The 24,144-nt window shown below is 41.7% G+C and overlaps 1 protein-coding gene across 1 annotated transcript; it reads right to left on the bottom strand.

Moving 5' to 3' along the window:
* Positions 1-2,516: 2,516 nt before the first annotated feature.
* LOC130136280 (uncharacterized) lies at positions 2,517-3,548 on the bottom strand. The gene is made up of 3 exons (XM_056306555.1): positions 3,539-3,548; positions 3,426-3,442; positions 2,517-2,990 (listed from the first exon to the last, which is right to left on the bottom strand). Exons 1-3 carry the CDS (start codon positions 3,546-3,548, stop codon positions 2,517-2,519), a joined length of 501 nt encoding a protein of 166 aa, XP_056162530.1.
* Between the last annotated feature and the right edge of the window lie 20,596 nt (positions 3,549-24,144).

The raw sequence follows: 24,144 nt of genomic DNA, 5'->3' as shown, positions 1-24,144 counted from the left end.
CGGATGAATGCTATAATTGCTCCTATGAGCCTTCGATAAAACCTCTTCCTTAAGTTCCAAATGGTCGGGCACGCATAAACGTCCACGGAACTTCAAGATCCCGTCTTCGGATACTTGGAAGTCCGATTTTCTATTGGCGGCATCCATTTCAACTATCTTCTGAACTTCTTGGTCAGTAGATTGCAATGCCTTAATCTTGACTTGAATTTCTGGTTCAATTCTCAACACGGCAAGTAGATTCGACACATGGTTTAGCTCAAATTTAAACTCCAAATCTCTCAAACTTTCCAATAAGGTCCACTCTTTGACCATCAGGTGCGCTATACTTGATTTCCGACTTAGCGCATCCGCTACCCGATTAGCCTTCCCAAGGTGATACAGAATGTCGCAGTCGTAGTCCTTAAGAAGTTCCATCCAACGACGCTGCCTCATATTCAATTCCTTTTGCGAAAACAAATACTTGAGGCTTTGATGATCCATATAAATCTGAAACTTTTTGCCGCACAAATAGTGCCTCCAAATCTTAAGCGCGAAAATGATTGCTGCCAGTTCCAAATCATGCATCGGATAGTTCATCTCGTGCGGTCTCAACTGACGCGACGCATAAGCCACTACCCTTCCATGTTGCATCAATACACATCTAAGTCCCTTAAGCGAGGCATTGCTATAAATCTCGTATCCTCTGGGTCCTGACGGGATGGTCAACACAGGCGCCGTCGTCAACCTATGCTTTAGCTCCTCAAAGCTCATTTCACACTTATCGTTCCATTCAAACTTTGTTTCCTTCTTGAGCAATCGAGTCGTCGGCGTAGCTATTGATGAGAATCATTCTACAAAACGCCGGTAATATCGTGCCAGGCCTAAGAAACTCCGGATCTTTGTTACTGACGTCGGCCTTGGCCACTTAGTCACTGCCTCAATCTTAGTCGGGTCTACGGAGATTCCATCTCCGGAAATTATGTGTCCTAGGAACGCCACTCGGTTGAGCCAGAACTCGCACTTACTGAACTTGGCATAGAGTGCGTGTTCTCTTAAGGTCCGTAGTACTTTTGCCAGATGTTCCTCATGCTCTTCCGGGCTCTTCGAGTATACCAAAATATCATCGATAAAAATTATCACAAACCGGTCCAAAAACTCCTTAAACACCCGATTCATTAAGTCCATAAAGGCAGCTGGGGCATTGGTCAATCCGAAAGGCATCACTGTGAACTCATAATGCCCGTACCTCGTCCTAAAGGCCGTCTTACGAATATCCTCCTTCCGAATTCTCAACTGATGATACCCCGTCCGTAGATCGATCTTAGAAAACACTGAGACTCCTTGCAATTGATCGAACAAGTCGTCAATCCTCGGCAGTGGGTACTTATTCTTGATGGTCACCTGATTCAACTGTCGGTAGTCGATACACAATCTCAACATTCCATCCTTCTTCCTCACAAACAGCACCGGCGCTCCCCATGGAGACACACTTGGGCGGATAAATCTCTTGTCCAACAACTCCTGCATCTGGACTTTTAACTCCTTTAGTTCCGATAGGGACATCCGGTACGGTGCCTTTGAGATTGGCTCAGTTCCTGGGGCCAACTCGATTACAAATTCCACTTCTCTTTCTGGTGGCAAACCCGGCAATTCCTGAGGAAAGACTTCGGGAAAATTGCACACTACGGGTATCTCTTCCAATTTTGGTTCCGCAACTGTCGGATCAACCATATTCACCAAATACCCTTCACAACCTTCATCTAACATCTTGGTCACCTCAAGCGAAGAAATCCAAGGGATCGAGGTTTCTCCTCGGTTTCCCTGAAACTCAAATCTAAGATGTCTAATTGGATATTGTATCACCCTGCTACTGCAGTCCATTACAGCCTTTTGCTTAGCTAACCAATCCATTCCAATAATCACATCAAAGTCGAACATGGCCAAAACTGCCAAATCTATCATTTCTTCTCTACCCCCAATCACTATCTTACAACTTGAACATCCTAGCGAGACTAATACCTTATCATTCAATGGGGTCGCCACACACAACATAACCTCAAGCAACACGGGTTCAATTCCAACCAATCTAACAAACTGCTCTGCAATAAACGAGTGGGTAGCCCCCGGATCAAACAAAGCATATGCAGCATCATCACATAGAGAGACCGTACCTGTGACAACGCCTGGCGTGTCCTCCACCTCCCTTCGCGCCATCGCATACACCCTTCCTTGCGCTTGCGGTCTACCCTGAATAGCCGGCGAGGGATTCCTAGCCTGATTCCCGATCCGAGGCGGCTGAGCTCGCATTGGTGGTCCTGTTGGACCCAGCTGAGGGCAATGTCTGATCTGATGGTCCGTGCTCCCGCACTTAAAACAAGCCCTAAGCCTGTTCTACCGGTGGTTCGGCTTCCCGAAGTTCTTCCTTACGGGAGGGACAAATCGCCTATTTCCTGTCATCGGCTTCTTCCCGAAGCGGCGGTTGGCCTTAACCGCGATCCAGAAGCGGCTGCCCTATCCACCTGATCCCGCTCAATAGCCTAAGCCCTCTCATATAGGTCCTCATAAGTTCTCAAATTCACCGAGATCAACTGAGTGTGAATGTCGGCTTTTAGTCCATCCCGAAACCTTCGCGCCTTGTCCTCAGGATGCTCTACCATCCTTGGTGCAAACTTAGACGGTCTAGTAAATTCTGCCTCATACTGATCCACAGTCATCTGGCCTTGGTGGAGTATCATAAACTCTACTAGTTTCCTTTCCCTAGCACTCTCAGAGAAGAATTTTCCATAAAAGTTCTCAAAAAACACAGCCCAAATCTGAGCGACACCCTCAGGGAACACTCTTCCCCTAGTGGCCTTCCACCAATCACTAGCATTATCTTGCAACTGATACACAGCTAAGGTTACCTTCTCAGCCTCGATGCACCCCAGCACCTCAAAGGTCTTCTCCAGCTCTTCCACCCAACGTGGCACGGCCTCGGGGTCACCTTTTCCGTCGAACTTCGACGGCTTTAACTATAGAAACTACTCTACCAGTTGGTGCATCAGCCTATTTACAACCACTGGGACCTGCCCTTGATTGGCCTGGTTTCCATTAACAGCAGCAGCAGCTGCGGCCTCGACAGCTTAGGCAATGGCGGCAGTCCTTTCTTGAGCCTGCCTTTCCACCACATTTCCTATCTCCTGCATGGCCTGAATGACCCCATCAATCCTCGGGCCACCTGTTCCTCGGCCTCTAGTGCTCGATTACCCTCGACTTCCCCTTCCTCTGCTCATCCTTAAGGGTTTTCCTCACTACTCAACCACCTGCTATAATTCCACTCAGGAATTAGAGACCTAGGCCAAACTACACCAGTTTAAAGCCCTAGGCACAGAATCACGACAGCAATCACAGAGCAGACAGTCAATCACAACGGCACGAAGCCTCAACCAAGAAATATGCGCACTTACCTCGGGTCCTGCCGCACCTGCACTTTACGGGTCATTTCAACAATCACTCAATCAATCAAGAAACCAAGCAGTCCAGAGGTACACGTAGCACGCAAGTCACCCTATTTGGCTACCCATGGTCATCGCTCCTTATCACTCCAGGTTTCGACCTAATTGGATCGAGCTGACCTTGCTCTGATACCAAATCAACGGGGGATGTCACGCCCCGAACCCTACGAGCGCGCGACAACCCAACCGAGGTTTATTCAGTGCGACGTCCCAGGACGCGTCGCCGACCCAAAACCCAAACAACAGAGAACAATGCACAACGGAAGTAACAAACACCCGTACAATATAAAACCACATAACCAAGGGTAGCAATAATTAAAATAAATACAACTTGCATTAATAACCGGGATTTACAAAATCCATTGTTAGGCAATATATGCCAACCAAAATATGGGTCAACAGCCACTAACATCAAAAAGGGGTATGTGGCTCGGGGGTCAGGCACTAACTCTAATAAGGGCTCTATCAAAAAGTGTTGGCCCTGCCTAACTGTGGTCAAGGACTAAACCCTGGGGCAACCAGTCCGAGTCGGATCTTGAGGACTCAGAATCCATCGAATCCGGCTTAGACTCGGTGTCCATTGACTCCGCCCCGAAATCATCCTCCGGCTCTAGCTCCTGCTCCTGGGCTCCGGCTCCGGGTCCGGCTCGCTATCGGACTCCCAGTCCATTGGCTCCTCTCCCTTGGACTCGGAAACCATCTCAACTATGACTGGCCGGGCGCCGGAATACTCCTCGGACGTGGCAGCGGGGCTCACGATCTCTCCATCGGCGGCCTGCGGATCCGGCTGGCCATATATGTCGAACGGGATGTTGAAGGACCAAAGGGGTCCATGCATACTGAACTGGTCCTGGAAAGACCAACCGAGATAAGGATGGGCCTGGAAATATGGCCCGCTCTCGTCGACCCGAACTATAATGAAATGCTTAATATAAGACTCCCCGTTCCCTACGGGGTGTACCGTCACCGATCGCTCTATGCGATAGGGAATCCCAAAACGAAGTGGCGCATCCACCATCTCAAGGTCGGGGGTCTGAAAAGTGGGGTTTAAACAACAATGAGAATAAATCTCAGCGAGTAGGCCCCCTAATCCAAAACTAGGCTAACATGCACCTCCCGGAAGAGCATCAGTTAAACACACAGTTGTTCAATCACACGACTTAGGCCCTCGAGGCCCAAATCAAGCATATAGTGACCCCGGGTTAGGCACATAATAATAATAATACTATGCCCAAGAATGCACATACACATGTCAATTGGCCACCTGTCACATGCCGCACACATGTTTGCACTCGTTTATGCACTCTTCGCACACTTGCCAATGTCATGCTTATGCTTGCACATTTCAATGCACACTCGCACACTTACACACGTGCCAACTTTCCATTTATTCACCGACCACCGTATAACGCATCAGGTCCGACCCGCGTAACACGCATCAGGTCTATCACTTTTCGATCGATCTCGAGCCCGCGTTAAACGTATCATGCTCATGACACAACCCGCGTGTGGGACGCCTCAGGTTGGCCATCTTCTAGTAATCCGGGCATCGTCCCGCATTAAACGCCTCAGGACGGGTTCATTACCCCGCGTAAACGACGCCTCAGGGTTTATGTGATCACACGAGCCTAATCCACCAATTATTATCTGAATCTCGCGTAAACGACGCCTCAGGGCGATTTAGGTGATCACATGCTCATGCCATTGGTGCACACTCACATAATGCACATGTTATGCCAATGCTCGATATACACATTCATGGCCATAAGGTCCACGCTCGGCATCCACAATTTTCACACTCAATTAATGCCACAATATGCTCAATTCACATAATATCCCAAATCAAGACCACAATGATCAACCACTAAGAACAAGGGAAAACCAAATACACAGATTCGGAGCAATTCTGAGCCAGTGCACAGTTCTGGAATCCCTTTTTAAATAAATAGTAATTCAACTCCAAAAATTATAAATTTTGGATATGTTGCATAAAACATCTTGATAAACATTTTCCGTGAAGAACTCGAAACCCAATTCCAACTGTAAACACCTCTTTTTGTCACTTGAAGTCAGACGAAAATCAACCCGTCCGGTCAAGCCGCCTGACCATAAAAATGCATCTCATCCAGTACCCAAATCACTTTGGAAAGCCTTGAAATTTTTATACGTCATAGCCACAAATGTCATCAACAATTTTTGTGAAGGAAGTATTTTGAAAATAGGCCTGGAAAAATTTATAAAAATTCGAACAGACCTGAAGGTAAGAGGAACAGTGTTTCCGGCAGACTAATTTTGGTCCAAAGATGGACTTCCGAATGCCTCCAATGATTTCCAAAAATTCTCAAATTAAATTATGTCATACTTCAAGATGTTATGAACAAACTTTCATGAAGAACACTTTAACAAATTCGGCCCACAACAGTCACAGAGAAAATAGCAAAGTCCAGCGACGCAGCAGCAACCCTACCAGAAATCAACCAATGCTCAGCCCATTCTAGGCCACCAAACCACATTTAAATCATCACACTAAATCACCAAAACAGCCACAATATCAGCCCTAATCAGCCCACACTAATTAACCCCTAAAATACCCTAATAATCCCTAAAACTTGTCTAAAGTGCACATAAGCCTAATTAAGGGTTAGGGTTTCCACTCACTAGGTTTAAGGCTTCAAATGTGGGCCGAACAAGGAGAGAAACGGGTTGAACAGCGGCGGCATGACGCCGGACCAGCAGTGGCGAGCGGCGGAGTCGGGTGGAGATGGGGGCTGAACGGTGGTGCTAGTCGGGCTGGAATAGAGGGCGAGAAGCAGCATAAACCAGAGGAAGCAGAATGAAGAAGTAAGTAGCAGCGAAGCAGTAGCATCAAGGCCGAAATGAAGCAGAAATGGAAGAAGTGCAGCTCAGCAGAAGCAGCAGCTGCACGTGAGGGTGCGGTGGGAAGTAAAACAGAAGAGTAGAAGTAGTGGCATGGGTGTTCAGTGTGACAGAGGAGTCAGCAAAGCAAAGTCAGCAGAAGCAACAACAGAGCAACAAGGGAATGAGTGGAAGTCAGTCACAGCAGAGGGAAAGCAGAAGCAGCAGCAAGCAACGTAGGAGCAGAAGCAGTCAACCAACATGATCAGCAAGAGAAAAAGTCAACAGAACAGCATGGGTTGAGCAAAGCAACAGCAGCAGTCACATGAAGGAGTGGGAAAGTTAGCAGAACAGGAGTCAACAAGCAGGGGCAGCGTGAAAGGTCAGCGGAAAAGAAGGAAAGGAAGTCAGCAAGCAAAACAGCAGCAGCAACGTGGGGCTGCTCGTCGGGAAAAGAGGAGGAGAGGAGAGAGAGAGAGACCAAAGTCAACATACCAATCAAGTGCAATCCAAGGGCTCACAATTGGTCTTGTTGGGCAAGCTAGATCCAAGGGCCACAATTCAAAGGCCAATCACATCCAATCAAGATCAAGGGCCAAGATTCAATCTTACACAAAATATCTAGGGGCACTTAGGGAATTGAGCAAGAGTAATGGGGGAATCAATGTCCAATATTTTTTGCCACTAATAGACTAAATAAAACCAATTAACACCTCTAAAATTCGGAAGCCGATCATAGGCTTAGGGGCAAAACGGTAATTTTCCATTTTCGGTCCGAAATTCCATTTTTCGACTATACCGATCCCAAATATAATTGGCCACACTAATATGATGTTGTCCTTGCAAAATAGTCACGTACGTCCATGAAATTCGACACTCAAGTCCGGACTCAATTCCACGATCAATTTCGCTCAAATGCGATTTTAGCATCTCTCACTAACGGGCGGCTGTTTAGGGGTTATGCGTATCAACTTAGGATTACTTGAGTGGTGATGGTCTCGACTTTCAAGAGGACGCGAGGATTATCGCTAGTTCCGGGGGTCGCGATCGTTCGGAATAAGTTCGGGGTTGTTTGCCATACGCACTCTCGGTCGTGCAGAATCACCCGCGTTCCGATCGTACGTCGTTGGCTAAACCAAATCCGTCACCCTCCTTGGATCGGCCTACATTGGCACAAAATATTCCCTCGTCGTTTCTCGGAATTGGACTTGATTCGCGGTCGAGTTCTTACGTCCACGTACCGTTTTCCTAGTTAGCCATTTCCTATTGGTCAGTATCCCGAGAAGGATCTGTTCCGGGCAAGACTTACTAAAATGAAATGAGAAATACATATCTATTTCACTGATCACGAAAGTAGGTCGAATTCAGGATGTTACAGATGCAATGTCCCGAAGGATAGTGAACACGAAAAGAAAGGAGTAACTGAAGAAGATGTTAAACAGTTACTTTCAGTCATGAAGACAAGTAAATTTGAGGTAATTGAATAGCTAAGAAAGATGCCGGCACAAATTTCTCTGTTGGATCTCTTCAAGACTTTAGAAAGCCATAAAATGGTGCTTATGAAGCTTCTCAATGAAGTGCACGTCCCGGAGACGATTAATGAAGTACAATTGGGCGCTATCCTTCTAAAGGATCAAATTGCCTTCTCTGATGAGGATTTCCCAATTGACGGGTATTCCCATAATAAGGCTTTGTATATTGCCGTCAAATGCCAGGGTAAGGAGGTGTCACGGGTGCTGATCGATAATGGTTCCGCACTTAATTTGTGTCTACTAAGCACACTGCATTGCTTGGGGATTAGTGAGGAGCTCATCAAACCTTCTAAGGTAACAGTGCGCTCGTTTGATGGAATGAAGAAAGATGTTATTGGCGATATCGAGCTCGAGGTAAACATAGGCCCTGTGCCTTTTCTGATTGACTTCCAAGTAGTGGATATTCCGAAGACTTTCAACTTATTACTTAGAAGACCTTGGATTCATATGGCTAGCTCCATTCCTTCAAGTCTCCATCAGAAGGTCAGGTTTGTCATTAATAGCAAGATGATCACCGTACACGGGAAGATAGATTTCACCACCTACAAAGAGAGTGCAATACCGTATGTCGAACCCGAAGTGAAAGAAGAACCAAGTTATCATTCCTTCGAAATGATATCAATGGTGCAAATTCCTGCTGGTTATCCCCGGAGTTCTCAGCACCATCCATTATGTCTGGAAGGATGTTATGCCAGTATAGATTTACTCCCAGTAATGATCGAAATCCCAAGGGATCAAAGAACCTATTACTCCACTTGCTACAAGAATGAAGCACGGAGTAAGTTATATTCCAGATGATACTAAAGATCACCATAGAGGCCAAGGCCGAGGTCGAAAGAATCATGGAGGCTGTAGAGGCCGAGGTGATCACCTCATTAATCCATCCGTATGGAAGGGCAAAGCTAGAGAGCTTCCCTATCATCAGATCCACATCAAGGAAACTTTTCCTGGACCTTGCAAGCTACTTCAAGAAGAGGACTTACATACATAGGAAGAATCTATTCTGCCAAGTTTATTCGAGGAGAATACCATCAACGTTATCATAACTAAGGCAGAAAATACCTACGCACTAGAGTAGGAAGATTCTCTTGAACTTTTGCTACAAACTTTTTTTTCCATTGCATTTTGTTGATTGCCATTTCAAATTTCTTGTGATTTCATTTGCAATTTCAGTTTAGTTGCAATTTACATTCCTTTTAATATAGAAGTAATTGCATTTTTCAATTCAATAAAAGTGGTCAAATGTTTTGTTAAGGACATGTAGAAACAAAACCAAACCTATGATGAACATTATCCTCGTTCGTGAGGCTTGAGGCTTTAGGTTTCTATATTGCTCCTCATTGCGAAAATGATTTTAAGAGAAAGAAAGTCTGATGATATGAGGACTAACTCTGTCTTTATGTTCTTTCAAAATAAATTTCCAAAAGGGTTTTCATAAGGTCATGTACGTTACTTACTTTGTATGCAATTACTAATCATGTTTGTTATATGTCAGGCATGAGCATTCGCATATCCATAATAGGTTCATATGTGACCCAAATCTTTCCGAGAAGATCACTTGCGATGTTGAAGTGAATAATGAAGATGAGGAATGGGTCAAAAGGGAATGGATCCGTCATGAAGAATCAAAGCCACTCACGTTAGAGAAAACAATCACTGTTAATATGGGCGATAAAAAGAATCCCAAAGAGGTTAAGATTGGAGAAAGTCTTCCCTCAGCAGTGGTAGAAAGGATCACAGATTTGCTCAAGGAATATCAAAATATATTCGCATGGTCCTATGCTGACATGCCAGGCCTTAATCCAAGCATAGTTGAGCATGCTTTGCCAATTAATCAAAGTATTCCACCAAAGAAGCAAAAACTGAGGCGAACAAAGCCGGAATTGGCAAAGAAAATAGAAGAAGAAGTGATGAAATTACTCAAAGTTGATTTCATTGAGATAGTGCCATATCCAGAATGGGTTACCAACATAGTATTCGTAATGAAGAAAGACGGTCGAGTACGGGTGTGTGTTGATTATCGCGACCTAAATTAAGCAGGCCCTAAGGATGATTTCCCGCTTCCACATATTGATGTATTAGTGGTAGCACTGCTGGGTTCGAAACATTTTCATTCATGGATGGTTTCTCAAGATATAATCAAATCCTCATGAAGAAAGAGAATAAGGCGAAAACATTCTTTATAACACCTTGGGACATATTTTGTTATAAGGTGATGCCTTTCGGTTTGAAAAATGCTGGTGCCACATATCAAAGGGCAATGATGATTTTGTTCCATGACATGATGCACAAAGAAATCGAGGTATATGTGGATAACATGATTGCAAAATCCAAACAAGGAGAAGATCATGTTGAGGTACTTCGCAAATTGTTCAAAAGACTTAGAAATTACAAGTTGTGATTGAACCCCAACAAGAGTGTATTTGGGGCAAAATCTGACAAACTGCTAGGATTTGTGGTCAGTAACAGAGGTATCGAAATAGATCATTTCAAGATGAAGGCAATATACGACTTAAAGACTCTTTCTACGGTAAAAGAAGTGAGAAGCCTGTTGGGGCGATTAAATTACCTTACCCGTTTCATATATCAACTTTTTGAGACTGCTAAACCATTCTTCAAACTATTGAAGAAAAATGCCAAAGTAAAGTGGGATGCGGAATGTCAACAACCCTTTGACAAGATCAAAGAATATCTGGTATGCCCACTAGTGTTGGTACCACCAATTCCTAGAGTTTCACTGATCTTATATTTGACGATTCACTATGAGTCATTAGGAGCAGTGCTTGTACAAAGAAGATCAAATGATGATAAAGAGCAAGCCATTTATTACTTGAGCAAGAAGTTTACAATATCAGAAGTGAATTACTCAGCAGTTGAAAAGACATACATTGCATTGATTTGGGTATTACACAGATTAAGACAGTACACCCTTCATCACCAAATTTTGCTAGTGACCGAGAATGATCCGATCAAGTACTTTCTTGAGAAATCCTCCTTGATCAGGAAATTAGCAAAGTGGCAAGTTTTGTTATCAGAATTCGACATCAGAAGTTCATCCTAAAAGTCAGTCAAAGGACGAGCAATAGCAAACATATTGGCAAAAAATTCGCAGAATATTGACAGTTCTGAAGAACAACTTGATAATTATATATTGACATTAGTCAACGATAAATGGATCATGTATTTTGATGGTGCAACTAACTTATTTGGATCAAGAACTGGGGCAGTACTGATTTCCCCAAAAGGCCGACAACTACTCGGTATCTGCGAAATTGATATTTTCATGTACCAATAACATCGCAGAATACGAAGCATGCATTCTTGGCTTACAATTAGCCCTTTCAATAAAGGTAAAAAGGTTGCAAGTATATGGAGATTCTATGCTCATCATATTGCAAATAACCGGTGAATGGCAAACTCGAGATGACAAGCTAATTCCTTATCACAAATACTAAGAAGAAATGATAGAAAGGTTCAAAGAAGTAACATTCGATTATCTCCTAAGAACTCAGAATCATTTTGCAGATGCTCTGGCAACTTTGTCATCCTTACTGCAAGTTAAAGATGGTATGGATATAAAACTATTGAGAATCAATATTCTTGAACAACCAGCTCATTGCATGATGGTCCAAGCAGAGTTCGACAATGAACCATGGTATCATGACATCAAAAGATATCTTCAATCAGGAGAATTTCCTGAAGAAAGCCAACCAAATGACAGGAAATTTATAAGGAAGATAACCAACAAATTCTTCCTCAGTGGTCAAACTCTCTACAAGAAATTATTTGATTCAACCCTGTTAAGATGTGTAGATGCTACAGAAGCTGAACAGATCATGAAAGAAATTCATGAGGGTGAATATGGATCGCACATGAATGGATATCTTTTAGCTCGAAAGATTATGAGATTGGGATATTATTGGAATTAGATTGCATCCAACACGTGAGATGTTGCCATTAATGTCAAGTTTATGGAGACAAAATCAATGCACCGCCAAATTAGCTACATCAAATGTCTGAGCTATGGCCATTTTCAATATGGGGCATTGATATGATTGGTCCAATCAACCCTAGGGCCTCAAATGGGCACTGGTTTATCCTGGTTGCTATTGACTATTTCACTAAATGGATTGAAGCAAATTCCTACATGAATGTTACTGCCAAGAATGTTGCAAAATTCATCAGACAGGACATCATTGCTAGGTATGGAGTTCTAGAAGTAATAATTACAAACAATGGGTCAAAGCTAAACAACAAGATTGTAGATGATTTACCTAAACACTTCCATATCTGACATCTAAACTCATCTCCATATCGTCCACAAATGAATAGAGCCATTAAAGCTGTAAATAAGAATATCAAGAAGATACTGGCTAAGACAGCCGAAAATTATCGTGATTGGCATGAAAGGTTGCTGTAAGCTCTGATGGCATACCGAACTTCAATTCGAACATCAACTAGAGCAACCCCATTTTCCTTGGTTTACGGAATGGAAGCAGTGCTACCCGTTAAAGTAGAAATTCCTTCATTAAGGATACTATCCTAATTGAAACTTTCAGAAGCTGAGTGGATTCAACAAAGATATGAACAACTCAATATGATCGATGAAAAGAGACTAAGAGCTATATGCCATGGACAAGCCTATCAAAGACGAGTGGCTAAATCCTTTAATCGAAAGGTGAAACTGAGGAATTTCAAAACAGAGGATTTAGTAGTGAAGCAAGTCATCTTCAACAATTCAGATCCTCATGGCAAATTCACTCCGAATTATGAGGGTCCATACATGGTTAAGAAGGTTCTTCTTGGAGGAGCATTGATTCTTGTAGATATGGCAGGAACAGAACTAGCATATCCTGTAAATGCAGATGCTGTTAAGATTTTTTACCCATAAAATGAAGACGAACATTCAAGAAAAAATTCGGGTCACTTTAGAACATGTGCATATCATGCATATCATACATACCATGCATTTCATAAACATGTTTATATGTTTTGCAGAAGAAAGCAAAAAGAATCCGAATCAGTTGATGATTTCAAAATTCCCAATGGAGTTATCAAATAGTAGAGGGAAGTATCACTTCCAATTCTATTTTCCATTGACATCCTCTAATGTGCTTTCCTTTTTATCATCCCTAGGGAAACAAAGAAAAAGGAGCAACAAAAGAAGAATCCCCAGTGGAACTAAGGCAAAAACATGCAAACAAGAGGGATCTTGGTAAGTTGATCAGATAGGTATCCTCAAATCGTGAAAGCGTGTGTAAAAGAAGTTGCCTTTTTAAGAGAAAAACGAACTTCTTTTTCCCCAAGCGGAATGACACTAAATTGAACAAAACAAAATAGATTGTTTTGAAAAGGAAAATACCTCAGAAAAGTTTTGAAACACGATTTATTTGAAAATGCACTAAGCATCAAAATTCCCTAAAAGGGATAATTTGACAAAAGGCTTTGAAAAATTTCATAGAAAAAGTTTGGATCAAATCGAATGGAAAGACCTTCAAATGATGAAAGGCAAGCCATATCCACACACGTCCCTTATACACTCAAAGTTAAAATGGAGAAGTGAGTGAGAAAAACTCATCCGAAGGAAATAGGGAATATTCGTAACGATTATATGTATTGAAATGATGAAAGACAATCATTTCACTATCCCAAACACATGCTTATCCCTTGCAAACCAAATTTGAGCCAAAACAGTAGAGAAGTTTTCCCAAAACAACCCTATTAAGAACCACCCCACATTAGGGCAAATCAGGAGGTTTGTGGATTGACAGCTATGGAGAATAGAATCAAGAAAGATTTTATTGCATACTCTTGCATCAATCTTTCTGTGATAACTTCATATGAAGTCATATGGAAGCTCAAGATATCCCAAGAGGAAGAAGAGCGCTTCATTTCCTATACCCAAACACATTACCTTTGGCAAAGCCCAATTGAGCCTGAATATTCATTTCAGAACCCCAAATTAGTGATCATCTCTTCACACTGGAGCATGAGCATATGATCCACTTTAATAAATAAGAAACAAAAGAATAGAACACAGAGTTCTTAAAATTCAAAAGATCAAAGGCAAAAGAGTCTGGGGCATGAAAAAGCAGTGTGCCTAGTAAAAGCAAGGTCAAATGCCCAAGAAAAATGAGAAAGAAAAGAGAGTTCAAAAGAAAGCTCAAAATGACAAAAAAGGTCATGACAAAGCAAAGTCAAGATCATGAGAGATCATAGATCACAACAAGTGAGAATGAGCAAAAGAAAAGAGATTGTGATGAATGTTTAGAGGACTTTGATGTTCATAAAGGAAAAGATCTCTAGCGGAAAAAAAAAAGAAGAAAAGAAAAAGTGATGATGCCAAGAAGATCATCAATTTCATAAAAACCCTGAATTCAAACAAATGAGCCTTTTGAGCCTACCCGATAACAATAATATAACCTCTCCCCAAAGACTCTTTAGATTGGGATGTTGAGAGTAGAAACATGAGTTTATGACAAGAAGTCATCACTCAAAGAAGTGTATGTAATAATATCTTGTCTTATCCTCGAGGTTCTTAACTTGTAAACCCGAAGTTAGTTGTGACGAAATCCTTTTTCTTGGCCTCAGAATGACTATCCTTTGAATAGCCATTGACCAAGCCAACATTACAATATTTTGAAAGACCTTATCGGATCAATTGGATTGTATACATTGCGAACATCTCCGAATACTTAAGGATTGGTTAAGAGAGATAAAATTGAGGGATATCAGATAAATTCCTCTTTCAATCAAATGGAGAAAAGATCAAGTTCATAGATTGAAATAAATCCTTTCTAATGAAGGTCTTCCAAACGATCATTTCAAGCATTTCTTGAAAGATTGCAAGCATTTTGTTCAAATAATTCCTTGAAAAGGAAATTTGATTGTCTGAAATGTATTAATGCAAAAAATGCATATTTCAAAATCAGGTTTCAAAAGTTTTTTATCAACTTAAAATCAAGTTTTAAAACAGTTTATGGTAAGCTAAGAAAAACTACGCTTCAAACAGTTTTGATTAATTTCAAAACTACTTTTCAAAATAGTTTTTGGTCAACTAAAAAAACCATACAAAGGTTAGTGAAACCTCAAAATCACATAACTCACGGTTAAGGCATTCATTGTTTGAAGTCTTCCCAAAATCTTACTGGTAAGAAACCACTAGGCAAATTCAAAGTTCTACTAGTGAGGAACCACTAGGCAAATTCAAGTCCTACTGGTGAGGAACCACTAAGCAAATCCAAAGTCCTACAGGCGAGGAGCCCCTAGGCAAATTCCAGTTCTATTGGTGAGGAACCACTAGGCAAATTCAAGTTCTATAGGCAAGGAGCCCCTAGGGAAAGTTGTGAAATTTCAATTCTCTTACTTTCCATGCCTCTCTAAATCCTTTTCTTCAAAGCCTGGCATGATCCTCTAAGAAATGCAGCTCGGCCAGCTCGACATAACATCATCTTGGTCACTTTGAGCGTCTCTATGCTCTGAGCTAAATCTCCGGGTAGTTTTACAGCTAAAAGGCAGTCCCTGAAGGGCTTGAACAAGAGGTTCGCCCATGTAGGATAGCATACTTGCTGCAAGCTGACCTTGTTTTCCCTGGCTCTCAGTATAGATCCCCTCAAGTTCAAGTCCTACTGGTAAGGAACCACTAGGCAAATCCAAAGTCCTACAGGCGAGGAGCACCTAGGCAAATTCAATTCCTACAGGCAAGGAGCCTCTAAGCAAATTCAAGTCCTACAGACGAGGAGCCCCTAGGCAAATTCAATTCCTACAGGCGAGGAGCCCTTAGGCAAATTCAAAGTCCTACAAGCGAGAAGCCCCTAGGTAAATTCAAGTCCTATTTGTGAGGAACCACTAGGCAAATCCAAAGTCCTATAGGCAAAGAGCCCCTAGGCAAATTAAAGTCCTACTGGTGAAAAACCACTAGGCAAATTTCCAAATCCTCAAGCGAAGAGCCTCAGGTGTTCATATCATAGAAAAGAAAGTCGCCAACAACTTTTGTGAAGGAAGTTTATTGAAAATAGATCTGGAAAATTTTATAAAAATTCGGCAAGACAAGAAGGTCGGGATGAACAGTGTTCCGAGCAGTTTTAAGACGATCTGAAAATGGGTTTTCGTGCAACTCAAATGGCCTCCAAAAATTCCAAATTTAAAATATGTTATACCTCAGGATGTGAGGAAAAACTTTCGTGATGGACACCACCCCTGGTTCGGCCTCCAAAAATTTCCACAAAAATAGTATACCGGGAGGGTACAGAAAACACAATTTCGAGATTCAACCCAAACTTCAAGGATCCGAGTCCTTGTTGATAACCACCGAACTTCAGCCCTCAAAATTCATTCCACAAGGTTCAAACTACCATGCCACAACCATTATATAACATGCCATTTTTCATCACAAAAACCATGGCACAACAAGCACGACACTACACTACAATTTCACGCAATTAAGAACCAAACCAATTTATGCACCCTACACCCAAAACCGAATTTTGCAATGCCTATACCAGCCATACTCAGCCCTCATTTAGCCTTTAAATATTCACCAAATCACTACAAATTCGTCCATAAGGCCCCTCCTCCAAAACAGCCCCTAAAACTACACTAAACCGTGTCTAAACGAGTCCGTTAATACCCGATATCCTAAATAGGATTTAGATTGTAACTTACTTGAAATTTCCAAGCAAGCACAACCTATCCAAGGGCGATAAGGCAGCTGGAACGCGGCGGCTATGGCGGTCCGGCTGAACGGCGGCGATCGGCAATGGTGGCGGTGGCTTGCTTGGCCGGCTAGTCACGGCCAAGGGAGGGAGAGAGAGATCGCCGAGAGGGAGGGAGAGAGATAGCGGTGGCGTGAGGGTAGTGAGGGCACGGCTCGATGACCGGACGGGCGGCAACGGGCGAACGGTGGCCGGGGATGGCGGCGGTACGGCCAAGGGGAGAGGGGACGATCGGCCGATGGGGGAGGGGAGAGAGAAAGAGTGAGCCGTGAGAGAGAGAGAGGGAGAAATGAGAGGGAGAAAAAGAGAAAAAATGGTTTATATACTCCAATAATTGTCCCCCTTTTGGCCAAAATGACCATCTTGCCCCTCTCTCTACTTTTCCAATCAACGGCCACGATTCGATCTTATCTTGAGATCAACGGCCAACATCAAATCTTTTCCAAAATATCCAAGGGTAAAATGGGAATTTCCCAAAAAGTCTAAGGGAAAAATTGTCCAAAAATTGTCATTTCTAAAGTGTGGGTGAAATGACCAAAATGCCCTTCCCCATTTACACTTGGCCTTAACAAAGTCTCAAGGGTAAAACGATCATTTTCCATTTCTCGCCGAAATTCGATTTTTAAGAAGGATTCGGACAATTCTAAGGCTGATCATGCCAATAACAACGTCGTCCAAATGATCTGTCGTGACTTTCTAAATTTTCAATGCCCAACTTGGTCTCTAATTAATGACTAAATTTTAAATAACGTAACTTGAGCGTATTTCAGACTAACGGGTGGCTTTTGGGGAAATTCGATCTTTTGACCCGTGGCCGATACTGAATCAAGCTACGTTCAAGTTCACTCGGGTCGTGACGACCCGGTTGTCACTTAATTGCGAGGATCGATCGCTAGTTCCGACGGGCGCGATCGTTTGGTATAGGTTTAGGGTCATTCGTCAGTTCATCTCGTGGTCAAGCGGAATCACCCGCGATCCACTAATATGACAGCGGCGAATTGATCCCTTTCGGCCTACATTGGCTCAAAATGTCACCTCGACAATTCTATGATCGAAAGTCAATTCACGATCGAGTTTCTTTGATCTCGCAAATTTAAATCCCCAATTAGCCTTTCCCTAACGGTTAGTATCTTAGGAATGATCAGTTCCGGGCGAGATCTAACTACAAGTACGTTCATAAAATCATCCATTTCATAAATTCCAAGTGGGTCAGATTTCAGAATGTCACATTTGTGGTTGGTATACCTAAAACCAAACCAAAATATCATGGTAAGCAAGTATCGTTCTATTCCATTCCTTTACAATTATGCATATTAGTTGGTACATTCTTAAAAATGCCTAAATGACATTCAATGCTTGGTCTAAATGCCCTTTCATTTTAGAATGCATGATTAGGTGGTCGTACTCTATTTGACCATTCTTTCATTTTTAGATGAAATGTATAGGTCCATGACGAATTTCTCATGTAATTCAAATGCTTATTCGTTCATTTCAATGTGTTCGAAGTTGCAAACTATAGATTAGGACTTTATGGTCGAAATGGAGTATGACAAAATGGGCATTTACATCATACATTGAATTTGTCCATGATCTCAACTATATGCTCTTTTATGGTTTAAACGGATTCAAAATGACACTTGCATTACTTTCGAGGCATGCAAGTGTATTTAACCTCCGTCCTACCTTAAAAGAACATATAAGTGAAACGGGGGCATTAAAATCAATTGATAATCCATGGTGAATAATAATCACTTTCTTTTACATGCTTTATATCGAAATAGGGAAATTAGACATACAAGTCATTCCTATTCCAAGGAAGGAGCTTTTGGCATGGTGGGTAAACATGACAAAGGACAACAAAGCATACGTAAGGGAAAGACTCAGGTATTTGTTCAAGCTCATCAACCTGGAGTACCAAGTGAGTCTAATACAAGCATTATCCCATTTTTGGGAAGTTACCACTGCCACATTTCAATTGGGCGAGCACGAGATTGTACCTACACTAGAAGAATATAAGGCAACCATTGGGATTGAATTCGAGTCAAGAACCGTTAAGCCCCCAGTCGGATTGAAACCTACAAGTGTTATAGCTGAATTTTTAAACTTGAAGACCCTTCAAGTGGAAAAGTTGATCAAGTCGAATACCGGGAGATTTCCTCTATCATACTTGGTGGACAATTACTCCAAATTACCGAAAGAAACGGGAAATACTTCTGCGAGGGTTTTTATTCTAGCTTTCTTCAGATTCGTTTTATTTCCCACATCAAGGACGGGATTAAATCCTCTCATTGCGGTAATTGCTAGGCAAGCTTGCCTAAAATGAGACTTCTCCAATATGCTCTTGGTGGAAACCATCATTTCATTGAACAAATACCAAAATCAACAAAAGGGTGTACTACAAGCTTCAGCTGGGTTACTTTCTGTATAGTTTATCTCCCATATTCAGCCTTGGGAATGTTATATGTGCATTCGAGAGATCGACTCATCTACCAACCCTATTGAGAAGTATTTGAAACTCCAAGACAAAATGCCAAAATACTCTTTTCATGAGTAGGCAAACTTCATTAGAGCATTAACTCCCTGCCAGCTTCAATAGAGAATTCGATGGTCAAAGATAGCAGAAGCTCAAATTACTACCCAAGACGGTAATTTTGTGCCTTTGCTAGGATTGACTGGCGAAACTGCTTATTGCCCACTAAGAGTCATAAGACAATTTGGCATGGTTCAACAAATTCCACCTATTTGGCATCCTGAGAAGTTCACATTTGAGATACCGCAAGAATCTCTACCTGAAAGGAAAAATAAAGAATTGCGAACAAGAGTTGATGGAATCATGAATTCCTTGAAGAGGTCAACCAAACAAATAGTACAATGGCCGGAAGATTTGGAAGGAGAAATGAAGCTCTTTTCGGCATCTAATGAGTATATAAGGTGGTTGAAGGCTAAGCGACCAATTGACGTCGAATCTTATATACCTTTGAGTGTTACAACTCATTCTGATGAGCCGTATATCCCAGAGTACATTGTGCCAAGCACGCCAGGTGTAGAGCCGTATCTTCTCGAGGAAGTGGTGATCGATGTGGAAGAATGGGAGACACGAGTTAAGGATTATGAAGAAGCCGAAGCTACCTTAGCTAGTAAGAAGCCTAGACTTGTTTAAACTAGTGTTTCCCTATTTTGATGAATAGCATTGTAATAAAAATTGAAACAATTACTTAATGAAGTTTCAAAATATTTTTGTGAAGAATCACCATGGATTATGATTCTTTGAATTGTATGATTATTTGAGAAAGACATTGATGAAGAATTTTATACAAAGCTAAGGCTTGTATGAAATTTCTTATCCTTGACAATCTCATGAAATCATACAATTAAAAGAATGTAGGGTTTCGTGATTATTTTACTATGCTGATATCGGGTCTTTTTTGGCGGAACAGGTTGTTTAGCAACGGAAGGTAAAATACCTTGGACTTGCCTACAAGTTAGAATGGCGGAAGAAGAAACTCGTACTTGATTAGTTGAAGTCGAGAATCAAATGACCCAAATGATTGCAATGATGGCGGAAATGAAGGCCTTTATTCTTGCATCTCGAGGATCTTACCCCACTACTCCAAATGTGGGAGCTTCAAACGCTACCGAAACATCGATTAAAGACCCAGTCAGAAACAAAGAGTCGGTTCAAGAAAATCCTCCAAAAACTACACCTGAGGTAGTGAATTTGGAAGAGGATTATCAAACTAAAAAGGCATCCAAAACAAAGGATGAAGAAGAGACCAAGAGATTGGCCAAAATTGAAGAATGCCTAGCAAGTCAGGGCTATGAGCTTCAAAGGTTCGACAAGTTCTCGCCGTACGCAAAGGTGGTTATTCCAGAAAATTATAAAGAACCAGAGTTTATGAGCAAGTATGATGGCACTGGTTATCCCAAAAGCCATTTGAAGTATTATCTCCGTAAGATGGCAAGATATTCAGATAATACGCCACTTCTTATCAGCATATTTCAAGATAGTTTGAGAGGGGCGGGTCTTGCATGGTATGCAGTCTCGACATTAAAGACTTCACTGAATAGGATGATTTGGCGGGAGAATTTCTTCGCCAGTACAAGTTTAATGTTGAAGTACTCCCAACCAAAGAAGATCTCGTCAGAACTGAGAAACGGAAGAACGAAGGGTTCAGAGCCTATGCTCAGAGATGGAAAGCTGTTGCCTCATAAGTAAAGCCCGCCATAAGTGAAGACGAGCTCATTGAGATCTTTCTAAAATCATTGCCAACTGAGTATTACGACAGGCTTCATATATCAGGCTGTCAGACATTCATCATATTGGTCAAAGTAGGTAAGAGAATTGAATGGGGTTCGAAAGAAAAGAAGGCTCAAGAAATAGCAGCACGAAGACCTTACCTCGGGAAAAAAGACAAAGAACCCCTCCGAGAAGTGGCTATGGTGTCGAGCCCAAGTACTTATCAAGTATCATTTCCGAAGCAATCAAATGTTGCTTGGAAAAATCCAAGGCAATTCAAGCCAAATAAAAGGCCTGTGAGGCAATATACACCGTTGCCCCGACCCCTGTCAAAGCTATTACCAATGCTTCTAGAAAGGCATTTGGTGGCCAAAGAAGTACTGAGAGACAATCCTGCGAGATTTTCTTGGTACGATGAGTCAAAAACTTGCACCTATTACATGGGAGAAAGGGGACATGATATAGATAATTGCCCCACTCTAAAGTATAAAGTTCAACAACTCATTGACAAAAAGATATTGAACTTCCAAGAGTTCGAGCTAAATATACATCAAAATCCTCTTCCTGAGCACAATACGGTAAACATGATCAAGGAAGAAGAAACAGTGATCGAGTCTGACAATGAAGATGAATATGAAATAAATATTAAAGCTTCTCGATTAGGAGATGCTTACTTTCGTCAGGAAGCACTCCTAAAAGGCGAGATTGTAGACAACTTGGGAGAAGATTCCGGAAAATATAACTTCCAAGTGAAATATACCCCACCGCCATGGGCATTCAAAAATGAAGTAATTGTGTCTGATGGCTGGGGTGGTATGGACGATGAAACCAGGCCTAAGGAGAAAGCTCTACCCAAGAAAGAAATACTTCAAGATGAAATAGATCCGGATGAAAAAGAGAAAGAAAAAGTCCATCAAGGTGAAAGGCGTTTCACCCAGAAAGCGACCAGGGAATGCGAAACTGTAGACTTACTCGGTCAAGACAGCGGTAAATACAATTACCGTGTCAAATATACACCACCGCCATGGGCATTCAAAAATGAAGACATTGTACCGGACGGATGGGGTGGCATGGATGAGGTCCCGATCAGCCAATTGAATCTCGAGGAGAATGAAGATTAGGAAGAGAAAAAGAAGAAAAAGACTCGCGAGGTGATAGGTGATTTGTTCAAAAAGCACAAAGACAAGATGAATTTATTGATTATCTGGGTCAAGACAGCGGTAAATACAATTACCGTGTCAAATATACACCTCCTTCATGGGCATTGAAAAACGAAATAATCACGCATGATGGTTGGGGTAGAATGGATGCTGATGAAGCCAATAGAAGCATGGTATCCATGGTTACACCATTTCTAATCAAGCTTGATGAGGTAGATAAATATAAGGAGGAGGAAGGTCCCGTCACACCAATCACTATTCAACTTCCCATTGATTAGCTAAGAATTGAAGAAGAAGAAACGCAACCTGTGATCATCACTCTCCCTCCAAAAGAAAATTTTGATACTAAGTGTGTACCTTGGGATTACTCTTCCAAGGAAGTCGATGCCATAACTTGATCGGGAAGATGCAATGTCCCGAAAGAAAGTGAACACGAAAAGAAAGGAGTAACTGAAGAAGATATTAAACAGTTACTTTCAGTCATGAAGACCAGTGAATTTGAGGTAATTGAATAGCTAAGAAAGATGCCGGCATAGATTTCTCTGTTGGATCTCTTCAAGATTTCAGAAAGCCATAAAATGGTGCTTATAAAGTTTCTCAATGAGGTGCACGTCCCGGAGACGATTAATGAAGTACAATTGGAAGACTTTGTTGGTGCTATCCTTATGAAGGATCAAATTACCTTCTCTGATGAGGATTTCCCAATTGATGGGCGTTCCCATAATAAGGCTTTGTATATTGCCGTCAAATGCCGGGGCAATGAGGTGTCACAGGTGCTGATCGATAATGGTTTTGCACTTAATTTGTGTCTACTAAGCACACTACATCGCTTGGGGATTAGTGAGGAGCTCATCAAACCTTCTAAGGTAATAGTACGCTCGTTTGATGGAATGAAGAAAGACGTTATTGGCGATATCGAGCTCGAGGTAAACATAGGCTTTGTGCCTTTTCTGATTGACTTTCAAGTAGTGGATATTCCAAGGACTTTCAACTTGTTACTCGGAAGACATTAGATTCATATGGCTGGCGCAATTCCTTCAAATCTCCATCAGAATGTCAGATTTATCATTAATGGCAAAATGATCACCGTACACGGGGAGACAGATTTCACCACCTACAAAGAGAGTGCAATACCTTATGTCGAACCCGAAGTGAAAGAAGAACCAAGTTATCATTCCTTCGAAATGATCTCAATGGTACAAATTCTTGCTGGTTGCATCATAAAATCCCCGGAGTTCTCAACACCATCCATATATGTCTGAAAGAATGTTATGCCAATATGGATTTATTCCCGATAATGGCCTTGGATTGAAATCCCAAGGAATCAAGGAACCTATCACTCCACTCGCTACAAGGATGAAGTACGGAATAGGTTATATTCCGAATAACTCTAAAGATCACCATGGAGGCCAAGGCTAAGGTCGAAAGAACCATGGAGGCTATAGAGGTCGAGATGATCGCTTCATTAATCCATCCATATGGAAGGGCAAAGCTAAAGAGCTTCCTTATCTCCAGATTCACATTAAGGAAATTTTTTCTGGACCTTCCAATCTACTTCAAGAAGAAGGCTTACATGCAGAGGAAGAGTCTATCTACCAAGTTTATTCAAGGAGAGTACCATCAACGTTATCATAACGGAGGCAAAAAATACCTACGTACTAGAGTAGGAAGATTCTCTTGAACCTTTGTTGCTAGTTCTTCGTTGCATTTTGTTGATTACCATTTTCAAATTTCTTGTGATTTCATTTACAATTTCAATTCAGTTGCAATTTACATTCCTTTTGATATAGATGTAACCGCATTTTTCAATTCAATAAAAGTGGTCAAATGTTTTGTTAAGGGAGTATAGAAACAAAACCAAACCTATGATGAATATTATCCTTATTCATGAGGCTTGAGGCTTTGGGTTTCTATATTGGTCCTCATTGCGAAAATGATTTTAAGAGCAAGGAAGTCAGATGATATGAGGACTAGTTCTGTCTTTATGTTCTTTCAAAATAAGTTTCAAAATGAATTTCAAAAAGTTTTTCATAGGACCATATGCGTTATTTACTTTGTATGCAAATACTAATCATGTTTGTTACATGTTAGGCATGAGCATTTGCATATCTATAATAGGTTCATATGTGACCCAAATCTTTCCGAGGAGATCACTTGCGATATTGAAGTGGA

The sequence above is a fragment of the Syzygium oleosum genome, unplaced genomic scaffold, assembly GCF_021117445.2.
Source record: "Syzygium oleosum isolate NSW1041296 unplaced genomic scaffold, Sole_v2.1 Sole_v2.45, whole genome shotgun sequence".
NCBI lineage: Eukaryota > Viridiplantae > Streptophyta > Magnoliopsida > Myrtales > Myrtaceae > Syzygium > Syzygium oleosum.
Note: the sequence above shows the minus strand (reverse complement) of the source record. Positions and strands in the feature narration are given on the sequence as shown.